General features: G+C 39.7%; 1 protein-coding gene across 1 annotated transcript in view; it reads right to left on the bottom strand.

Moving 5' to 3' along the window:
- Positions 1-22412, bottom strand: part of LOC121924211 (sperm-associated antigen 17-like) — a 99589-nt gene that overhangs the window by 65396 nt on the left and 11781 nt on the right. Inside the window, exons 5-13 of the mRNA XM_042455411.1 lie at positions 20702-20852; positions 18915-19142; positions 17882-17934; positions 17275-17376; positions 15892-16046; positions 12812-13002; positions 9726-9811; positions 7949-8233; positions 1555-1666 (exon numbers count right to left, since the gene is read on the bottom strand). Coding sequence (XP_042311345.1) covers positions 1555-1666; positions 7949-8233; positions 9726-9811; positions 12812-13002; positions 15892-16046; positions 17275-17376; positions 17882-17934; positions 18915-19142; positions 20702-20852 — 1363 coding nt within the window. The remainder of the gene's footprint in view (positions 1-1554; positions 1667-7948; positions 8234-9725; positions 9812-12811; positions 13003-15891; positions 16047-17274; positions 17377-17881; positions 17935-18914; positions 19143-20701; positions 20853-22412) is intronic.

Here is a 22412-nt window from a genome sequence, read left to right as displayed (position 1 = left end):
GCAAATATTGCCATTGGCAATAATCTTTGAGAACCCCTGTAGAACAGGAGAAGTCCCAGCAGACGGGAGGCGAGCAAACGTTCCCAATTTCAAAAAGGGAAAAAAGAGGATCCCAATCATTATCATCCAATTAGTGTGACATCTATACTAGGAAAGATTCTAGAGCAGATCATTAAACAGAGAGTCTGTGAATACCTAGAAGGCAATTCCATAATCACAAAAAGTCAACATGGGTTTCAGAGAAAGAAGTCATGCCAGACAAATTTTATCTCTTTTTAAAAATAAAATTACCAGTTTGGTAGATAAGAGAATACTGTGGATATAGTATATCTTGATTTGACAAGATTCCCCATGCCATTCTTGCAAACAAGCTTGTAAAATGTGGGCTAGACAAGGTAACAGTTACATGGATTTGTAATTGCTTGACTGGCGGAACCCAAAGGGTGCTCAACAAAGGCTTCTTTTCATCCTGGAGAGAAGTGACCAGTGGGGTCCCAAAGGGCTCTGTCCTGGGCCCAGTGCGATTCAACTTCTTTATCAATGACTTGGACGAAGGAATAGAAGGCATGCTTATCAAATTTGCGGATGACACCAAACTAGGGGACAGGATCAAAATTCAAAATGACCTGAATAGACTAGAAAGCTGGGCCAAAGCTAACAAAGTGAAATTCAACACGGAGAAATGTAAGGTACTGCACTAAAGGCAGAAAAATGAAATGAACAGATATAGGATGGGGGGCACCTGGCTGAATGAGACTACATGTGAAAGGGATCTAGGAGCCCAAGTGGACCACAAGTTGAACATGAGTGAACAGTGTGATGCGGCAGCTAAAAAGGCCAATGCAATTTTAGGCTGCATCAATAAAAGTATAGTGTCTAGATCAAGGGAAGTAATAGTGCCACTCTATTCTGCTTTGGTCAGGCCCCATCTGGAATATTGTGTCCAGTTCTGGGCACCACAATTCAAAAAGGATGTTGAGAAACTGGAGCGAGTCCGCAGGAGGGTGACTAAAATGGTGAAGGGCCTGGAAACCATGCTCTATGAGGAACAACTCAGAGAGCTGGGGATGTTTAGCCTGGAGAAAAGAAGATTTAGAGGTGATATGATAGTCCTGTTTAAATATTTGAAGGGATGTCATATTGAGGAGGGAGCTAACTTGAGAACAGGACCTGGAACAATGGATGCAAGCTACAGGAAAAGAGATTCCACCTCAACATTAGGAGGAACTTCCTGACAGTAAGGGCTTTTGACAGTGGAACACACTCCCTCGGAGTGTAGTGGAGTCTCCTTCCTTGGAGGTCTTTAAGCAGAGGCTGGATGGCCATCTGTTGGGGATGCTTTGATTGAGATTCCCTGCATGGCAGGGGGTTGAACTGGATGGCCCCTGTGGTCTCTTCCAACTCTACGATGCTATGATCGTATGATTAGTCTATCCTGCTTCAAAGCTATCTGGGTTAATGGGGACAACTATATCTTATGTTAGGTAACACATGCATCGTTCAGTACACATAATAACTATATTTGGGAAAAATAGAGAATTGGAGAAAAATCACCTTTTTCAAATGTTATTGTTTCTGCCTGGATCTGCCCTCCATCAGTAGGGAAGAAATATCGAATAGTTCCAGCAACTTGAATGGGGTTCTCACCCATATTGTATCCAAGAAACTGAAAGGGAAGAGTTACAGAAATGGGTGTAAGCAGGCAGAGAAGATTCAAATAACGTAAATTGGCAAGTTCAGGTCAAATCAGGCAAATTTCCCCCCAGGCTCACAATGTTTTGTGGCCCTGCTGCCCTTAAAATATGTGAATTTTGTATAACTCTTTCTTTTTCAAAAAAGTTGTTCAGAACAGCAAGATAATTTTCTCATCAGTAATAAAACACATTTGTTTGAGGTGCATTAGATTATTTTTAGCAATCTGAGCTACACTTGGTTAATCTGCTGTCAGTTTTCATGTTGGTCCCTTCATAGTGAAGAGGGAAAGTAACAAGGCAGAGCTCATATCTGAAACATTTTCCCTACTGCTGAAAACTCTTATAAAGAGGGGGAAATTAAAGAGATGGAATTAAAAAAAAGGGGGGGAGGAGAGGAAAGGAGAAGAAAAAGAAAAAGAAAAAAAAACAAAATAAGAAAAAAAAAACAGGGAAAGGAAAGTATTAGTGCAAAAATATTATATATAGGGGAGAAGAGAGGATATAGCGAAAGCACCTGATATGATAGCCCTGTTTAAGTATTTGAAGGGATGTCATATTGAGGAGGGAGCAAGCTTGTTTTCTGCTGCTCCAGAGACTAGAAAGCAGAACAATGGATGCAAGTTACAGGAAAAGAGATTCCTCCTCAACATTAGGAGGAATTTCCTGACAGTAAGGGCTGTTCGACAGTGGAACACACTCCCCGGAGAGTGGTGGAATCTCCTTCCTTGGTGGTTTTTAAACAGAGGTTGGATGGCCATCTGTCATGGATGCTTCGATTGTGATTTCTTGCATGGCAGGATGTTGGACTGGATGGCCCTTGTGGTGTCTTCCAACTTGACGATTCTATAATTCTATGAATCTATCTTGAAAGGTGATGCAGTCTTTCTTGATGGATGCCTTCAAAAAGAGGATGGATAGCTATCTACTGGAGTTCCTGCACTGAGCTGGTGGTTGGTTTCTATGGTCTATGGTCTTCTGATTCTAAGCTTCTCACATTTCATATTCCTATTATATGTGTTTTATAGCTTCAGACTTCCCTTTTACATCTGGGCATACAGGTTGAGGTTCTCTTATCCAAAATATTTCCAAATCCAAAATTATCCACATGGAGTGCTAAGATAGTGACACCTTTGCTTTGTGTTCAATGTACACAGACTTTATTCCATGCACAAAATTATTTAAAATAGTGTGTATAAAATTTCCTTCAGATTATTTTTATAACAGGTATAAAGTAAAAGGGAAAGGGAAAGGTTTCCACTTGACATGAATGTCTAGTTGTAACCAACTACAGGGAGTTCCTGTTCCTAAGCTGAGGGAGTTAGCTTTGTCAAAGACAACTCTGGTGATCATGTGGCCAGCATGATCGCATAGAACGCTGTTACTTTCTCTCCAAAGTGGTACATATTTATCTACTTAAACTTTTACATGCTTTCAAACTGCGAGATCGGCAGAAGCTGGGACTTGTGATGGGAGCTCACCCCATCATGTGGCACTTGGGCCTTGAACTGCCAACCTTCCGACCTTATGATAGCCAGAATTGGTATCTTAACCACTAAGCCACCACATCCCTTATAGGTGGTATATGAAACATAAATGAATTTTATGTTTAGACTTGACTCCTAAGTTCAAAACACCTCTGGTCCCAAGCATTTTGGATAAGGGAGATTTAACCTATAGTAGCAGCTGAATATCTTTATGGTTTGAATCAAGTCTCATCACTAGCCTCAGCACTAATTACACTTGTCCTCAGCTCTTCTCTGGTTAGCTGGTTCAGTGCCTCCTCATTTGTGAGTTTCAGCTTTTGGAATTATCTCTTGCTCTAGTTTGGATTATATAATGACAGGACATTTAGAAGTGGTTTATTGGTGCTTTCTTTTTCTTTTTTTAATAACTTTATTTCTTACCAAAAAAGGCAGAAAACAATAACAAATACAAAAAAACAAAAAACCCAAACAAAAAAAACAAAAAAACAAACAAAACAAAAACCAAGCTAAAATACAGATCCTTAAAAGCCAACTCCAAAAATTCAAGCTCACATGGGATGTAAAAGGGCAACATTACATAAAAACAGGGATGGACTCAGAACACAGAGATACTTTCTTTGCATCAGTTCAATCATAGAAAGGGAATCATATTACAAAGGAAGACCCACTTTTGTTCCAATGAGGTTTTATCACATGGAGGTTTTTTGCAGCTTTTTGCAGCTCAGTTCTGATGTGACTGTGGGTCCAACGATGTGAATTCATGTTATAACGTGAATGTGTTATCAGACGCGATTCCTTTCTATGGGAGCTCCTTCCATGGTGCTTCTGCAGTGATTCCAAAGTGACCTCTCATTTTGTTGAAATCAGAAAAAAGTGAATTCACAGAATTAGCTTTCAAGCTCACTTCGATTTCACTCCAAATTGGTCTGGTATGGAATGCAACTTTGCTTCTGCTTTGGTACACCACCGCAAATCTTCCGGGTTGCAAATTTCCCATGATGCAGCACTGCAACTTTTCCCCATTTCCTTTCGGTGGTCTTTTCACATTCAGGGCAACTCATTTTTGGGGGGGAATATATACATGTTTGTATGTGCGTGAATGTGAATATACAGATATGTATGTACTGTATATCTGTCTGTCTGTCTGTCTGTCTGTCTGTCTGTCTGTCTATCATCTATCTATCTATCTATCTATCTATCTATCTATCTATCTATGTGTGTGTTGCAATTGCTGAAATGGAAGGGAAAATTAAAAAGGGGGATGAAGAAGACACAGAAATATTCACAAGACAAATATTCATGCAATTATGCGAAACAGCTAAAAAGGACCTGCACCCCTTTTCACCCCAGAAACGTACAAGGTCATGATGCGATCAGACCCCTGCTGAGCATGCGCAAGGGTGCCAATTTGAATCGTTAAATCCCACTGGTGTGGTAATACAATTTGCACTCAGTCCGCTTTGTTTTAATCCGCATCACATGACTTGTCTTGGATTCGATTCCCCCTCGATTCGGAAGGGCAATGAAAGGGCAACCAGGTGTTATAACATGAATTCGCATCGTTGGACCCGCAGTCACCCCAGATATGAGCTGCAAAAATCTCTGTGTGATAAACACCAATGTTGTTGAGATAAGATATAAGTGGGGACCATCATTCTTCAAAAGGCAGAGGAAGATTCCACCCCTGGAACCTTCTAGATTGATCAGTGAGCTTAAATCGAGACCACCAATCAGTCAAATTTACCTTTCAAGTTTTCCAAGCCCTGGCAATTTCAATCCTGGCCAATGCCAACAAAAATGCAATAATATCTTTATTGTGTAATGTCTTGTTTTCATCAATAAACACTGAAAGCAATAAAAGTTCTGAAGAAGGGACAATTTTTTGATCAGTGATTTCTGAAACTAAGTTAACTACTGAATGCCAAAAATGCAAATACATCTGGACAATCGTACCACATGTGCAGGAAAGTACCTCCATTACTACACCCTCTCCAACAGCATGAGATGGAGTTCTTAGTAATGCGTGCAAGTTGTAGTGGTGTGAGGTACCATCTATGCACAACTTTAAGAGTAGTTTCTTTCAGGGTTATAGAATTAGATTTATATGGGGGAGTGTTCCAGATTTTAAGCCACTCTGAATCTGTTATTTGAATGTTTAAATCCATCTTCCACCCCACTTTATGAATCAGCCCATAACCGAAAGTCTTGTGTAGCATCCACTTGAATATTTTTGCCACTCTGCCTTTAATGCAAGTATCTTCGTTTATACACATGCATTCAAATAGAGTAAGTGAGCGAGAGAGTTCTGTCCTCCTAATGAGCTGAGCTAAAAAGAATGCAATTTTATTCAATTGCATCCAAGAGGGCTCAAAGGGGGAAGGGCCTTGATCAGACACTCTCTGGACCTGGGTCTACCATGTATAAATAGGTCTCTCACCATAAAACCCCCTGCTGTACCATGGATGGAAACAAGTCCACCTATCAGGCTCCACAAACAAGGGATGAGAAATAAATGGTTGTATTGGTGAAGGGCTTGGAGTAAGAATGTGTCTCCATTTTTTCCAGGCCATAAGAGTATGATACATTAGGGAAGGTAATTCATAGATTTAATTCATAGAATTAATAATCCATTGGTGCCTTCTTCTATGAGAGTGATATGAAGTGCCACAGCTGTGGTCTTTGAGAGATATGTCCACAAGCGTAAGCCCTCCCCACTACTGCTGCTGCCCAGAACCTTTTAGGCATGTTTAGGGTGGCTCCTCAGCAAAAGCCTTATTACCTGGGAGAACCTACTATCAGCATAGCCTTTACCCTCACAGGAATGCATAATCCCACCCTCACAGAAAGGTAGTGAAATGGTGGGGAAACTTTCCTACAAAAACAAAATATCCTTGAAGAATTTTGTAGTAAGAATATGGCAAAGTAGGAAAACATCTTGCCAGCTGCCTAAATTAGCTTGATCTCGAGGATGTTTGTATCTTATCTCTTTTGATGTGAAATCTCTAGGAGGAAAAACAAGAAGGAAATTGAGCCAATCTTCTTCAGAACTGTTGAATTTCTAAAGAGCTATATCAGTAGGATCCCAAAGCAGCTTCTGGTCTGAAAAGGAAATGGGTGGCTTTGGAGTTAATGTCTCCATTCCAGTTACACAATGAAGAGCTGCTTTTAGTGACTGTTTTGCATGGCACTTCTAGAAGTACCAACAAGAAGGAAAAAATTAAGATCTATTTGATACCGTTATTCATTAACCTTTTCAAGTCTCTTGAGAAGATAGCTTATTTGTCTACATAAAGAAAACTTGCAAAAATGGGAAAAGTGCCACAAAGGACTTTGAAACCACTTTATAAAGTACTATCTTCCTGCACTGGTCATTTTGATCTGAAGGCATCTCATTTTTAGGATTTACCTGCATATTGCACTGTATATTCACAGCAAAGGACACCCACAAATAGTTTACTGGTGCCTATTTCTGTGGAAAGGAAAACAGTTTTCTTCTATTGGCTAAATCAAAACCCACTAGCTTGGCAAGTTTTGGCAGAATGAAATGTGCTCAGTTGTAGTCCCTTCTGAGAGAGAAAATTTGTTTTGTAACTGTATGTAACCTTCAGCTCTTATAAACTCCTTGTTTTACATCCCAACAGGTAGCAGAAGATATCCTTGTCCAATCAAAGGCAAGATAAATAACTCTGTCCTTTCCTTCTTAAATGATAGAACAAGTGTTGCTGCAACTTACAAGGTGTTCAGCATGGTTCTTGAATGAAGCTGAGGGAGCCTGACATGATAGGCAAGAAGAATAAAATATAGTTCTTTTTGTTTAAGACGTATTATCCAAGTTACTGCTTCTGGTATTTCAAAACTTGATTGGAGAGATGCTCTGAGTAATGTTGGAGAGTGTCCCAGTAATGTAGCTTGCTTTCTGTCACCTCTTTTTGCAACCTCAGTAACTGAATGTGGTGAAAAAGGAGACCAGCAAGCCTTACCAGAAACCTTTGAAACATTTCTGTGATCACAAGGAAGCATCAGGAAAGCTAGCACTATCCTATGGAGGGAAGAGGTGAAGCAAGCGCCTCTCATATCCCATTAGAAACTCTTGAGTAAAAAGAATGATTAAATAGACTGCACAGATTTTATTTTTGATACACCTACAGGAGTGAGGGCAAGACAAGACAGTGAAACCATGATATCCATTTTTTGAAGGCTCTCGGGATGAGGTAAGATTTTTAATGTCTATTAAAACTGAACAAATAAACTCTTCATAGTTCAGTTTAAAAAAAGAATGCTTCTGTTTAAAGAAAAAATTAACTCCAACGTGCGTATCCTCTAGAGAAAGGGAGACCTGGAACTCACTTCACACATTCCTAGTTTTGGCATTTCTACCTCAGGGAAAGGGTAGACCTAGCTTGAGCTCTCTCTTTGTCAAAAGAAGACAAAGTAAAAAGTCCCTGATGCAACTACTATTGTGACCATCAGCGTGACTTGACCAGGAAGTCATGAGTTATGGTCCCTTAACAGAGTGCAATGAGGGTGTGATGGGCTGCTCACTGTAGTGGAAGCCTACCTCTCAAAAGTTTCAAGGCTCTATGAGATGCAGAACCTATACATGGACTGCAGAGAGGCCACAAAGAAGAGAATGGTAGAATAATTCATTTTATTCCTTTGGAAAACTCAGGCTTCAGTCACTACATGGAAGCACTGGAAACCTCACTATTTGGAAACAAGCAAGCACAATCCTTTCCAAAACAGGACTCAAGTAGTAATTAAAATTCTCACCTCATAGTCTTTCTCTGGAGGCAGGGGAGGAATATTCTGTTTACTTTGTTTTTGTAGTTTTGAGTGATCTTCTGTTTCTGGTGATTTAGTTGACTCTGGTGATTTAGATGGTGATTTAGGTTTATCCTTTGAAGTTTTTTTTTTAGATGTCTTTCCTTCATCAGATGCTGATGTCTCCTTACCCTGACCCTTTTTTTTGCCACCAGACTTTTCTTTCTTCTCAGCTTTTTTTAATTCTTTCAAACGTTCTTCCTCTAATAGCCTCTCCTGCTCTTCCTTCCAAGCCTGTGTTTAAAAAAAAATGAAAAAGAGAAGAAGACTGCATATTAGATGGATAGACTTAGATGGATGTGGGTTTATGATTTAGGCTAAATTTGGCATTCATTTGTTTAGAATTGGAGCAACCTGAACAACTTCTGCTATAGGCTCAAACTATTAAAGGGCTTGGGCACTGGAGATCAATGGCCTACCAGGGGTATATTAGGCTATTACAGCACTAACTAGTTTTGGTTGTTCTTATTATTTCTTACATATTCTAGGTTGTACCCACTGAGGCACTGTGTCCAGACTGCAGACATAGCTTTGTCTTCTGGGCAGTACGCCATGATCGAAGAGGCCAATTTTGATCCCACTTGGGATTGGGAGACATGGCTGGGAAAGAAGAGCCTTTGGTGGCATGGCCTGCTGCCATTGGTGTTCATGGAGTGCTTTGGGCCTCTGCTGCAGATCCTGTTCATTCACCTGGCAGCAAATGCTCTAGATTTGTTGACGCGCAAAGCCCTTATTATTCAAGCATGAAAAGATATGAGGGAGATTCAGTATTTCTGATCAGATGTGGCTATAATTCAACTATTCAAAAAGGGCAAGGAGGGATCTTTGCCATGTGTGTAAAGATTGCCATTTTATCCTAACAACAACCCTCTGGGGTATGTTAAGCTAGAAGAATTCAATTGGTTCATGGTAAGCCCATAAACTTTATATGGGAATTGGGATTTTAACTTCCTAATTCCATGCCATGAATCTGTCCCTAACAATATAATCCTAAATAGATCTACTCAGAAGTATTAGAAATCTGTGGAATCCCAAATTTAGAATTGTTGCCTTAAAGGTGCACAACGCAAAATTCAAAGGCTTTATTCTGAGTAGATCAGCTGCTTGGCTTGCACTACACATCTCTAGGAGGAGAAGCCCAAGCGGGTCTATTCTCAAGAAATCCCTTTGAGCACAATGGGACTGATTTCTCTCGCTAGCGTGCATAGGATTTTAATCCTATCTGAATGCACAGGCAGGACACTCTAGACATGTGTTTGAAGAAGAAACATTTAAATGGTAAAAAAACACCTTCCTAGTGGTGAATTTCTAAGACAAAGAAAAGGGGTTAGATGATAAACTTTAAACCAAAGAGATCTTGTTGTATATAGAAGCAGAATGAATAGTGCCCTATGCTGTTTTAAGCGCTTGAACTTGTCTGAATGCCTGAGGCACTGTTTATGTAAAGTATTTAAAGAATAAAAAAGTTCTCAACATCAAATTTGCCACTGATGTGCCCCATTACTTTGAGCAAATGAAACATCTACAAATTCTGACATTCGGAGTGAGCAGCTCGCACCTGAGAGCTCAAAAAGACTTGAGTGTTCAAGATATTGAAAAACAAAGATACCATGTGCCATTTTTGTCATATCCTTATGGCTAATTGTGCTGTGCAAACACACCTTTTTCTGGTACAGATGTAACAAATAAAATTATCTGAGAGCTGGAGATTTTATTATTATTTTACCTTGAGAGAGTCATCTCGAACAAAAATATCTTTTTCCTTCTCAACTGTGGGTTCTGGAGAAACATCTGTTTTGCTTTTAGGAGGACCTATAAGAAGACAACAAAACAGATTGTGAATATAATATTTAGAAAAGAAAAAAGAAGAACAAAAGAAAGAGGGATATGATTCATTCTTCCCTGTGTTTTCCTATTTTTTAACTAGGTAGAGTAAAAAAAAAAAAAAAAAAAAAAAAAGGGGGGGGGAAACAAAACCATTCAGTAGAAATACATTTCAAAAGAAATTTCCTTTCCTGTTCCAGCTGACAAAAAAGAAGTGATGAAAAGTAAGCATTCTAGACTTCAGCAATGCTGATTTCAGTAAACTAAGGGAAATGTTGGGGGTGGTCCTATGCTCAGGAATAGTAAAAGAGAAAGGAGTTGTTTTTATTTATTTATTTATTTAATTTTTATCCCGCCTTTCTCCCAAAATGGGACCCAAGGTGGCGATGGGACCCAGGTTCAAGATGGATGGGAGTTTCTGTAAAGGGAGATACTGAAGGCACAATTTCAAACTGTTCCAACAAGGAGAAAAAATGGCAGGCTTTTCAAGAAACCAGGAGGGATGACTAAAGAACTTTCAACTGAGCTAAGTTTTAAATGGAACATATAGAAGAAATTGAAAAAAGGGGAAATCACCAAAGAGGAATTGAAACAAATAGCTAGCACCTGTAGGGGTAAAGTCAGAAAAGCAAAAGTGCAGAATGAGCTCAGGCTTGCCAGATTGGTTAAGCAAATAAAAGGGGCTTTTATTTTGGTTAGGAAAAAGAAGGAAATGGTAAGGCCACTGTGTGAAGAAGATGGCGAAATGCTAACAGAGGATAGAGAAAAGGCATAACTATTCAACACCTTTGCCTCGGTCTTATCACAAAAAGAAAAGAGTGCTCCACCTGAGGAAAAGTGAACAGATGATTCAATGGGGAAGTGCAGCACAGAATAAGTAATGATGTAGTATAGGAATACCTAGTTAATCTAAAGGAATTCAAGTCCATAGGGGCAGATGAATTACATCCACAAGTATTAAAAGAACTGGCAATGTAATCTCAGAGCCATTGACAATAATCTTTGAAAACTCCTGGAGAACAGAAGAAGTCCCAGCAGAATAGAGGAGTGCAAATGTTCTCCCCATCTCCAAAAGGGGGGAAAAGGAGAATCCCAATAATTATTGCTCAGTTAATCTGACATCAATACATCATAAAAGATTCTACAGGAAATAACTGAACAGAGTGTCTATACACATTTAGAAAGGAATGCCATAAATGTAAAAAGTCAACATGGGTCATGCCAAATTAGTCTTATCTTTTTTTGGGGGGGATAAAATTACCATCTTGGTAGATGAAGGGAATGCTGTGGATGTAGCATATCTTGATTTCAGTAAGAACTTTGACAAGGTCCCCCATGATATCCTTGTAAACAAGCTAGTAAAATGTGGGCTAGATGATGCAACTGTTAGGTGGATTAGTAATTGGTTGACTGGCCAAACCCAAAGGATGCTCAATAATGACTCCTCTTCATCCTGGAGAGAACTGACCAATGGGGTGCCACAGGGTTCTATCCCAGGCCCATTGCTATTCAATGATTTGGATGAAGGAATAGAGGGCATGCTTATCAAATTTGCAGATGAAACCTAATTAGGAGGGCTGGCTAATACCCCAGAGGACAGTTTCAGAATTCAAAACGACCTTAGTAGATTAGAAAGCTAGGCCAAAGCGAATAAAATGAATTTCAGCATGGAGAAATGTAGAGTGCTACACTTGGATACTAAAAATGAAATGTACAAATAGAGGATGAGCAACACCTGGCTTGACAAGAGCAAATGTGAAAGGGATCTAGGAGCCTTTGTTGTTGTTGTTGTTGTTGTTGTTGTTGTTGTGTGCCTTCAAGTCATTTCCACTTTTGGGGTTTTTGTGGTGGTGTAAAGTATGTGACTTGGCCGAAGTCATCCAGCAAGTTTCCATAGCTAAGTAGGGAATCAAACTCTGATCTCCAGAGTCCTAATCCTAGGCTTGCTCTAGGGGTTTTAGTAGACCACAGTATGATGTAAAGGTTTCCCATTTGACAAGATGTCTAATTGTGTCTGACTGTAGGGGGTTGTGCACACCTGTTATTAAGCCAGAGTCAGTGTTGTCAACTCCATGGTCATGACTGCACGGAATGCTGTTACTTTCCCACCAAAGTGGTACCTATTTATCTCCTTGCATTTTTACATGCTTTCTAACTGCTTGGTTGGCAGGAGCTGGGACTCGTGACGGCAGCTCATTCTGTCACATGGTGTTTGGGTCTTGAACTACCGATCTGCCAACCCTGTGATCGTCAGAGTCAGTATCTTAACTGCTAAGCCACCACATCCCTACAGTGTGATGTAGCAGTTAAAAAAGATAGTGTGATTCTAAGCTGTATAAATGCAAGTATAGTTTCCAGACTGAAGAAAGTAATAATTTTATTCTATTCTGTTTTGGTCAGACCACACCTGGAAAACTGTGTCCTGTTCTAGGCACTGACATAATTCAAGAAGGAAATTGACAAGATGGAATGTGTCTAGAGGAGGGAAGCCAAGATGATAAAAGATCTGGAAACCATCCCCTATGAAAAGCAGCTTAGGAAGCAGGATACATTTCACTTGGGGAAGAGAAAGTTAGGATAACCAATGTTTAAATATTTGAAGGGATGTCATAGTAGAGTTAGAGCAAGCTTTTTTTCTGCTGCTCCAGAGACTGAGACACAGAGAAATGGATTCAAACTACAAGAAAAGAGATTCCACATAAATGTTAGGAAGAACTTTCTGACAGTAAGAGCTGTTTGACAGTGGAAGATGCTGTTGCCTTGGAGAGTGGTGGAGTCTCCATCTTTGGAGGTTTTTAAATAGAGTCTGGATAGCCATCTGTTGGGAGTGTTTTGATTGTGTCTTCCTGCATGGCAGAAGGGGCTGGGTAGCCCTTAAGGTCTCTTCCAACTACATAATTCTATTAAATATCTGGAGATAACAGGTAGCCTGAACTATCTTCTCACACTGGTTTCTCAGAATGAACACACACAGGACTACAAACTTACTTTTGGATTTCTTTGAGGCAGCACCTTTTTTTCCAGTAGGTGGGGACTTGATTTCAATGGGTGGTTTTTCTGCCATCTCTTTAGCTAACCTAAGTGCTTCCAGTTCCTTAGCCATTTTTTCTTCCTGATATTTGGCTTCTTCTCTTAATATCCACTGATCAATGGAGCTGGCCACCAATTCCAGGTAATTCCTGGAAAATCAAGTTTTACTTTTTTTATTACATAGTAATAAACACATACTGGTCAACATGTGTCCCTCCCATATCAAATTATTAAGACATCTTGTTAGGGTTTGTATGACTTGATATTCACCTGAATATCAACTGCTCGGGTGGGGATAAAAGGATGACTTATACCTGTCATTACTCACTTGTGAACTCATTAAAACCATCTGACTAGCTAGTGTCTGAAATCAGATTCTGGATTAGATCACTGGTCTTCAACTAACCAATTTCTGGAAAAATCCAAAAATGTATTGCAAGCCACTTCTGTAATTCAGTGATATAAAAGTGCTGCCATTATATGACTATTTCATGTATAGTTTCATGTATAGTTCATATCTAGTTCCACAAAGTAGAAGCTAAGCTAAAACCTTCAATGGCATGTCCTGTTATAAGGAAGGATGGTGTGCAATGTCACAAATTGTTTTTGCTTAAAATTTTACTTTCAGCACATCCATTTTTCACATTGGTTTATTAGGCCAAAATTTAAAAGCGTGAAATGGAGTGAACCATCAAAATTCTGCACTCTTTTCTGGTCCTGTACTGCCTAATAACACATCTGGAACTTGCTACATTGCTAGATGAATTCTCCTGTCAGTTGCCTCCTTTTGTATGGCAGGAGCTAGCAATAATAATAATAATAATAATATAAAATTTATTTATAATTCCCGCTTCACCCTTCAGATCGAGATGGGATATGATTATTTTTAAGTAAGGGACTGGAAGGTACAAGCTAACTCTACTCTAAGAATACAAGCCTTTTCAGATTCAGATAAGCTTTGTTCAGTAAGCAGTTCTTAGTACATAATTGTTCTCAAGACTGAAGAATTTGTCCAGTTACACAATATATTTAGAGGTCAAATAATTCACCTACTACAAAAGCCTTTATCCCATTTATCAAAACTTATGGTCTTCCTAGGTCTTACCCCTCCTATCCTCCCTCCCCCCCACAACACAACAAGGATCCAGAATAAATATGGTAAACAGCTACTAGGCAGCTGCAGTGGTGGAGAGTGACACTGGCAGAAGATCTCTCAGAGACAACAGCAATGGCAAACTAGCTAATGCTTTTTAATACTGTGCAGAGAGAGGCACAGAAAACCTCCTTTTGAAAACTGCCATGAAAAACACTATGAAGAGAAGATGGTGTCTGAGTGAACAGAGCCTGGCAAAGTAGCTGGTGACAGACTGTGCCAACCGTGGCAGTTTGCTGAAGAGGGAGCGATCCCAAATTGGCATTAAGAGCCCCCCCCCCCATTAAAGGAGAGCAGGTCAGGCTCATGGGGATCAATTGCAGTCCTAGTGCCCACGGGGAAAGAAGAGGAGAGAAAAGATAACCGCGGGCACGAGTGTTTAGACCACAAGCAAAGCCACATCTGCGGCTTGGAGCTGGAACCAGCTGGAAACGGTGGAGACCAGCGAAACTTGGTCAGTCCCACTTCTTTTTAAAATCAAAGAAGCAGAGAAAGATTATATAATATCAAAAGAAGCATCCGTGTTTTGAAGTTCTTCTGATTTAACCCAGTCTAAGTAAGATTAGAGACTTGGGTATTGATAACAAAGTTAGAGAAGGAACTTGGATTAGAGAAAGATGAGGCATGAGAGGGGAGAAAAGATGGAAGGAGGAGGAGGAGAACACAGACAGGATAAACATATAAGAGGAGATTTTACAATGATCAAAAGTGATTATTGGAACATTTCAATACAGTGGTACCTCGGGATACGAAATACCCAGGTTACGAAATTTTCGGGATACGAAAAAATCCCATAGGGAATTATTGTTCCGGGTTACGAATGTTTTTTCAGGTTACGAAAAAACTTTTGGTGCTTTTCGGCGCTATTTTACACGGAATCGCGGCTTTTCCCCATTAGCGCCTATGGCAATTCGGCTTACGAAGGCTTTTCGGGTTACGAAAGCGGCCGCGGAACGAATTAATTTCGTAACCCGAGGCACCACTGTATAAGCTGGATGGAGAGAGAGTGCTCTTTTTGAAAGTAATAGTCGGTAAACTAGAGAAATTTTCAAAGTCAAGGAAATTTAAAGTCCTGAATGTTTTCTGTATTTTGAGATATCGCATTTTAGCTGCAACAGGGGAACTATGAAGAGTAGCCTGTGGACTGGGACTTCAACCAAAGTAAAACATTTTTTTATTCTTAAATTTGGACTGAATTTGCATGTTTTACCTCTACATCACCAAAATGTTCCTGATACAAAAACATGGAGACTTCTTGAGGAATCCATTGTTCTCTGCCTCCAAAGAGGCCTGTGACCTGACTGGAATGGAGACATATTGGATTGCAAAAGAAGGGTCCCTGTTGAGATGCAAACGGACTTTAAATTTCCTGAATGTTGAAAATCTTCCTATTACCGTATGGCCAGGAGGAGGAGCCTGCCTGCAAAAGGTATCCCCTCCATTTTTATTAAGGACTAAAACAACATGTAGGCTTCTGACTAACATCACCAATTGTTTTCCCCCCCCTCCTGTTTTGTTTGTAACATCTTGCCTGATGAAGCAGCCCATGGAGCTTCAAAAGCTTGCAACAAATATATTGTGCTTTTTGGTTGGCCAATAAAAGTATCACTGATGGATTTTTGTTTGTATTTGTTAAATGGCCAACACAGCTACCCCTGAATGTTTTTAGAAAATGATGGTTAGAATTATATCTTACAGTTGTACGTTACAGGATATTCTATATTGTTGAAGGAATTGTCATTAGTACTTCAGCATTTCCTGTTGCCAAGAATACTATATTAAACAATCATTTTTCATCATCATAAAATATCAGCTTCCTTTTTATGTGGTATTTCCTATCCATAGTTCCATGAAACCTGCAGATATCACAAGAAGAATCTTTTACCTGAATCCAACATCAGAATGCAAAGCAACATTCCAGGACTCCTGAAACTGATAACGCTGGTTCATGGGATTGTGAAGGACTATCAACAAAGAGTTATCTTGAGTGTGATAGTAAGTATCAATGCACCTGTAATTCTCAGTTGCATTGTGAAGAACCTGAAAATGGAAGAAAAACTAATAAATTCAACTTCTTAGGGGAAGATATTGGGAATGTTACAATGTAAATGATATGGTGTAGGTAGAGGACATTGTGTCTTATTTCCTTTATTTATTTATTTATTTATTTTTCTGGCCTTGATTGCCTATACTGTAAATCTTGTTGAATAAAGTAAACCAAAGAAAATAAAAGGGCATAAATGTATATTTACTATTTGCACAATGTAACGTGTCTATTTAAACACTGTTTTGAGAACTACGGCAACATGTGCAGAAAAAAACTACCCTTGTTTTTAAAATCAAACTCTAAAATAATAGTTTATTAAAATGCAGCTATGATCAATATTGAGACCCTGAACACTGGTTAACCATCTAGCCTATAGAAACCAATGATTGGATGGTTACACTGTTAATATAAAACTTAGAAATCGTAGTCATAAGCTTGATGCCTCCCAATTGCAATTAAGCATTTTTAGGTAATTAGTCGAGTGAACTTAGAGGCTCAACAGACCACCCCAAGGGGCAGCACTGAGCTGCCCACAGATTCCTCGCCATATCAGGGCTGCGGCAACCACACATCATGGCCCTGATCTGGCCCTTCTGTGGCGCAAAAAGAAGCTGCAAAAAGCAACTTCTTTTCGCGTGGAAAGGGCACCCTAGTCACCGTTGCGGCAGCTTTTCAGTGCTCCTTTGCCACAGCACATTTAAATGCTGTGCCAAAGGAGCACTGCTGTACTCCCCACCGTGCAACTGAGCATGTGACGTGTGATGCTGGTGTGGGGACAGCTGGCGTGCGTTTGTGATGCACCCACACCACCGCCACGCTGGCGTGTAACACCAGTCTGTACAGGCTCTCAGTAACCCAGTGACTCGCTGATAGTATTGTCCTGAAATGAATTTTAGGATACAAAACCAAATGGAGAACAGTTGCTGACTCAGAACACTAGATTTCTTCTTCCTACAAGAAGAAACTCAGAAGTTCTTAACACTCTCTTTATTTAACTACCTCAACTCCTGTGTTCCTCATGCTACATCAAAATGGTGATGGTAAAAGTGACAGTGGGAAAATCCTTCCAATAAACAGACGTATCATTGGTGATGCCAAAGATGAACAGAAACATCAGACCCTGTGTGTGTGTGGTGGGGGGGGGGGTGATTAGAAGAAAAGCAAAACTTTAAAGCAGCAACTAAGGACAAATCAATGATACAGAAAGCAGACCAAAAATACCTGGAAGAGAAGATGTGGTTGAAAATGTTCCGCAAAACTCCATTCTTTCAAACATCGCTGCTGTGTCTTTTGTATGGCTGCTAAATCTGTCTCCACAATTACCTTATGAAACATTTAGAGGTATATAACATTAGTCACATTTAACTAAATTTGGGGCTTGCATGGCAGGGGAATCCTTGTGGTCCCAATGATTCTATGATTTTAAATCATAAAATGTGAAAAGTAATTTTAAAATGCATAAAATCTCCGTAATCTCACCCAGTGGGGAGATGTGACATGCTTGTTTTGGTAATCATATTCTGGGTCAAAGCTCCAAGGAAATCAATATTGTAAAGGGTGCACTCTGAAATTTACACAAGGTGCCACCTCTGCCATGGCTATTGTAATACCAAGGAATATTCCCATCTTTGTATCTAAGATGCAAGAAGATACTGCTTCAAGCAACAAAACCAAAATATTAATTTCACAGTGAAACAACCTCCCAGGAGAAGATCCTATCCCTCTTTTGTTACGATATAAAATCCTAAAGATCAGCTTCGAATCTATAGGTATATGCTGCACAAACATAATTCACTAGGACACACACTACTTTCAAGTTACTTCTTGCCTTGTTTTCAAGAGAATTTCTTTGGTCCCTTCCACTTTTATCAAGAATCCAATCTGAAAAACATAAATTTTATATACATGAACACACCACCCATACACCCTCTTCATTAGACTTAAGATAGAAAAAGCCCAAGGCCAAATTCTCCAACAATAATTTGCTTTGTTACATACTTTTGCATTCTAATGACTATAATACCAAATTGCCCTGTTCCAGTGTATCATCAATCCATTTTATCTCCCCAGACACCTATTGCTTCATTCTGTTGAATATCTAGATCAGAACCAAACATACCTACAAGCCATTCCCCTTAGTTCAGTGTTCTTGCTACAATAATCTCTTTGTATTCCCACACTTATGATTCCTATTTATCTGTATATATGTTTGTACACGGTTGTGGCTCTTCTTCATGCCAACAGTGCTTAGCTGTTTCTTTCTCCCTAGCCTTAATGAAGTCTTTCAAAAAAATCTAATTCTTCTGCAGCCAAGGTACACTGGGTATGCACAGCCATCTTAGTGGTACTACCTTTCACCATTGTAAGGGAGAGGTCAGAGAAGAGGAACACCAGCTCATTCAGAGAGGTGGAGGAAGAACAGAATGCAAGGGAGGGCATGTCTGAAATTCTGGAAAGTACTACTAGGCCAAGATGAAGTTTACTAATGGAATGATATAGACAGGCCAAAATAAAGTTGCTTTGAGTCACTTTGCAAATATGCTGTTTAAATGATACATGCTTCCTAAGAGTCCAGAAGCCACACCAAAGCCACGCTCCAGTCCTAAGGACTGGAGTGCAGCTTTGGTGCAGCTTCCAGACTCTTAGGACACATGCATCATTGAAACACCATACCTCCAAAGTGAACTGAAGCAGCTTTATTTTGGCTGTCTGTATAGGGCCTAATGCTTCTTTAAAACGTCTTTTTGATCAAGTACTTTCACTATTCATATTTTATCATAGGGTGCATCATACGTTCAGTAATAATTCAGACAATAACATGCTTTAATACATTAATGATAACACATATAAAACTACTTTACCTGATTTGTTGATACTTTGTTCAGAAATGCTTTTTCCAGTTATTTCTTGCCTCAGTTGCATAGCAAATCTAGCAGGATTATCCCATGGGATATAGGAGACCTCATAATCACCGCCAAGCATTGTGCCAGGACCTTCTAATTGTCCAGAATCGTCTACCCTTGTCAGCTTCAGACTTTCAAATGTAAACACTTTAAAAGCTCGTTCTACTTCAGCCCAATTCATGTGGTCTGCAGGAAAATCATGACACAAAAATAAAATTCTCTGTATGGTTAAGTTATCTTGACATTTCTGTCAAAATAACAGCAAAATGTTTTATGTGATAAGGAATGTACAATGAATATTGTTTAGTTGTCACACTTATTTTATATATGCAAATTACTCCTTTTAAAAAAAAAAAAAAAGAGAGAGGGTTTTTTTTTTAGCCATTTTGCTTCTAGGTATCTTTTCAAGGGCCTTCCAGACCTTCCTATTAGCCTCTTCCCTTCAGTAACAGGCAGGGTCAAATAATATTGATTCTCTTCTGGTGGAAAGGTTACCCTGAGCTCCCAGGTTGGACTGGACCCCAAAACTATTCTTCCTTTCCACACTATGGACAGCTTCAGAATCTGCCTAACATCTTATGAAAGCAATGGTGTGGCAAGGCAAGGAACATGCACAGATCGCAGGTCCCAGGTTGGCACCAGTACAGATCCATATTTACACCAAGTCAGGGACTGGCTCAGGTAACCACTGAGGCCAGGAAACCTGACCTGTGCTCTCTTGGATGAGGGAAAACAAACTCAGACTGAATCCAGTGAAAACGAAGGTACTAGCGATAGGATCCCTAGGTTCAGGCAGGGAAGTCTGCTAACCTGTCCTGGACGGGGTCACACTTCCCCTAAAGGACGAAGTTCGCAGTTTGGGAGTAGTCCTAGATCTGTCTCTGCAGTTGTCATCTCAAGTAGATGCGACGGCTAGGAGTGCTTGGTACCAACTTCGGTTGATATGCCAACTACACCCCTACCTGGACCAAAAGGACCTTGAAGCAGTGGTACTCGCATTGATAATCTCTAGTTTAGATTTCTGTAATGCGCTCTACATGGGGCTACCTTTGTACCAAGTTCAGAAGCTTCAACTGGTTCAAAATGCTGCAGCCAGATTGGTCACTAGAACATCTAGGCTTGACCACATAACACCAATATTAAAATCTCTTCACTGGGTGCTGATCAGCTTCTGGGCGCAATACAAAGTGTTGGTTATTACTTTTAAAGCCCTATATGGCTTGGGCCCAAGTTACTTGAAGGAACGACTCTCCCTACACAATCCGCCCTGCACTCTCCATGGGCAAGATCAATAATTGGTCTGAAATGCCATCCAGAAGGCAACTAAGAATTATGTGTATTTTACAATCAATTTCATGGGTTGGGCAAACAAGCAGCAGGACAGTTCTGTCTGTGATTAGCAACGAGATCTATTATCTGATTTTTTTTTAACTTGCCAGGAAACCCCACCACTATAATTAACAGCTTTCACATTAGTCTCTCAACAGCTTGTATAAATAAAAGGGCCTATTGTGTATTGAACAAAGACAGCCTCTGTTGACCCATGAACCTCTTATAACCTCTTATAACAGGTGGGGAGGCTGTGGCCCTCCTATTGGATACCAACCAGCTAGTAGTCAAGAATTATGGAGGCTGCAGTGAAACAACACTGCAGGTTGTATATTCCCTGTTCCTGTCTTACAACAACATTTTTGGACCTTCCAGAAAACTGCCTACAAAGTAAGATAGTAAGTGAATGATTTTACCACTAGTACAATAATGCATTAGCTCATGAATCCTGGCAAGGCGTTTTGTATTGTTTCCAGGTGGTGGAAGAGGAAATTTAAGAAGATTCATCAATGGCAGCTGGTTCATCATTTCATCTTCAACCTTTTCTGGGTCTAAACCATCTTGTATCTGAAGTGAAGAGAAGTATATCAAACACAAGCTTATGTCAATGGTATTATTTAAACTAAAAAGTTTAGAAGAGTACAATTTAACTAAAAACTGGATTACTGAACTTCTGGGCAAGGACACACTTTTTAAGTAAGGTTCATAGTTACTGTATTGTGAAATCACTGGAAGGCTACTGTAACCCTATGTTTGTTCTGAACCGCCAACTAATTCCATCCTGAATGGGGGAAAAAAGAATCTGCTCTGATTCATGTCATTATGACCTAGCTAAACAATTATGCATTGGCACACGTTTTAAGAGTAGAATGGATTTAGGCACTGTATTTCCTTACAGAGGACAAGTAGCAACTCCTAGCTCCTTGTACCTGATACTTCAATCTTTGGAGCGTAGTCTCTGAAAGTGACAGAAGAAGGCAAGGTTGTGTTTTTAGAATTAAGGTTGATCATGTAGCTAAGCTATTTGGAGGTATCCTTTTGTGATTTTGTGAGTTTTGCTCTCTCTAACTGCATTGTCCAAAGGGGCAGGGCTTCTGCTGAGGAAACTTGAGTTAATGACTTCAGTGGATGGTGGTTGTGGTACAGAGTTTCATCTAAAAACATTGGCACATAGTTCAGCACATTCCAGCTTGTCAAGAAAAGCCCCAGATTTCATTTAAAAGAACCAAACATGTCAGAAATATTTTGGAGAATGGCATTTCAGAGAACAAAAGCAAACCTTCATGGCCACTCTGAACTTTACCACTATGGAATCCCAGGGAATAGTCCCTCCTATTAAAAAGGTCTGCTTCAAAAGAAGAACTGATAAGAATTAAAGATGAATGAAGCAGATTTTTAGAAAACCTAAAGCCTGTCTGAGAGAGACTGCCTGTAGGTGAAACAATAGGTTTGGGCCTGGGCCAGAGGGAGAATATATTGATATTTGGGTTTACCACTTTGTCCACTTTGTCTTGACCAAGCCCCAGAAGCCTGCATAGAGGTGTGTCCAGCAGGCTATATAACATCAGGTATAAGTCAAATCAGTAGCGCTGGACACTGCCCATTTGGCTTCTGTCTGGTGCTTGATAGAAGAGTGTGGGAGAATAGCAAATAAAGACAAGAAACAACCACTGATGTAAGCCCAGAGTTGTTAGAGACGGAGAAATTTGGACCGAGAGGGCAACAAAACCTACACCTCATTTGAGCAGGCTGAAATTTAGACTGTAAAACCATTTTTTCTTATTGAAGCTCAAGATAATAGGTGAGCCTGGAACTTAAGTAAGCGACACTTGTTTTAAATCAATGTCAAGTGTATTTTGAATGTCAATTGTAGTTTTAAGATTGTCTCAATTGGTAGCTTTATCTTTAATTTTATGGCCCTAATTTTACAATAGTTTGGAAACAGATTTAAGGGCTAGTATTAATTAGCCTTTATAACAAACAGGTTCATTCATTTAAGTGTGGTTAAAAGGACTGAGCTTCATTGCTGGGTAGTAATATTTGGTTGCATTGAGCATTACACTGTACCAGCCAAACAATATGGTTCTTACTAGAAGCCAGGCAATCTGGTCCTGTCTGTATACCAGA

Source organism: Sceloporus undulatus, chromosome 2 (genome assembly GCF_019175285.1).
Source record: "Sceloporus undulatus isolate JIND9_A2432 ecotype Alabama chromosome 2, SceUnd_v1.1, whole genome shotgun sequence".
NCBI lineage: Eukaryota > Metazoa > Chordata > Lepidosauria > Squamata > Phrynosomatidae > Sceloporus > Sceloporus undulatus.
Note: the sequence above shows the minus strand (reverse complement) of the source record. Positions and strands in the feature narration are given on the sequence as shown.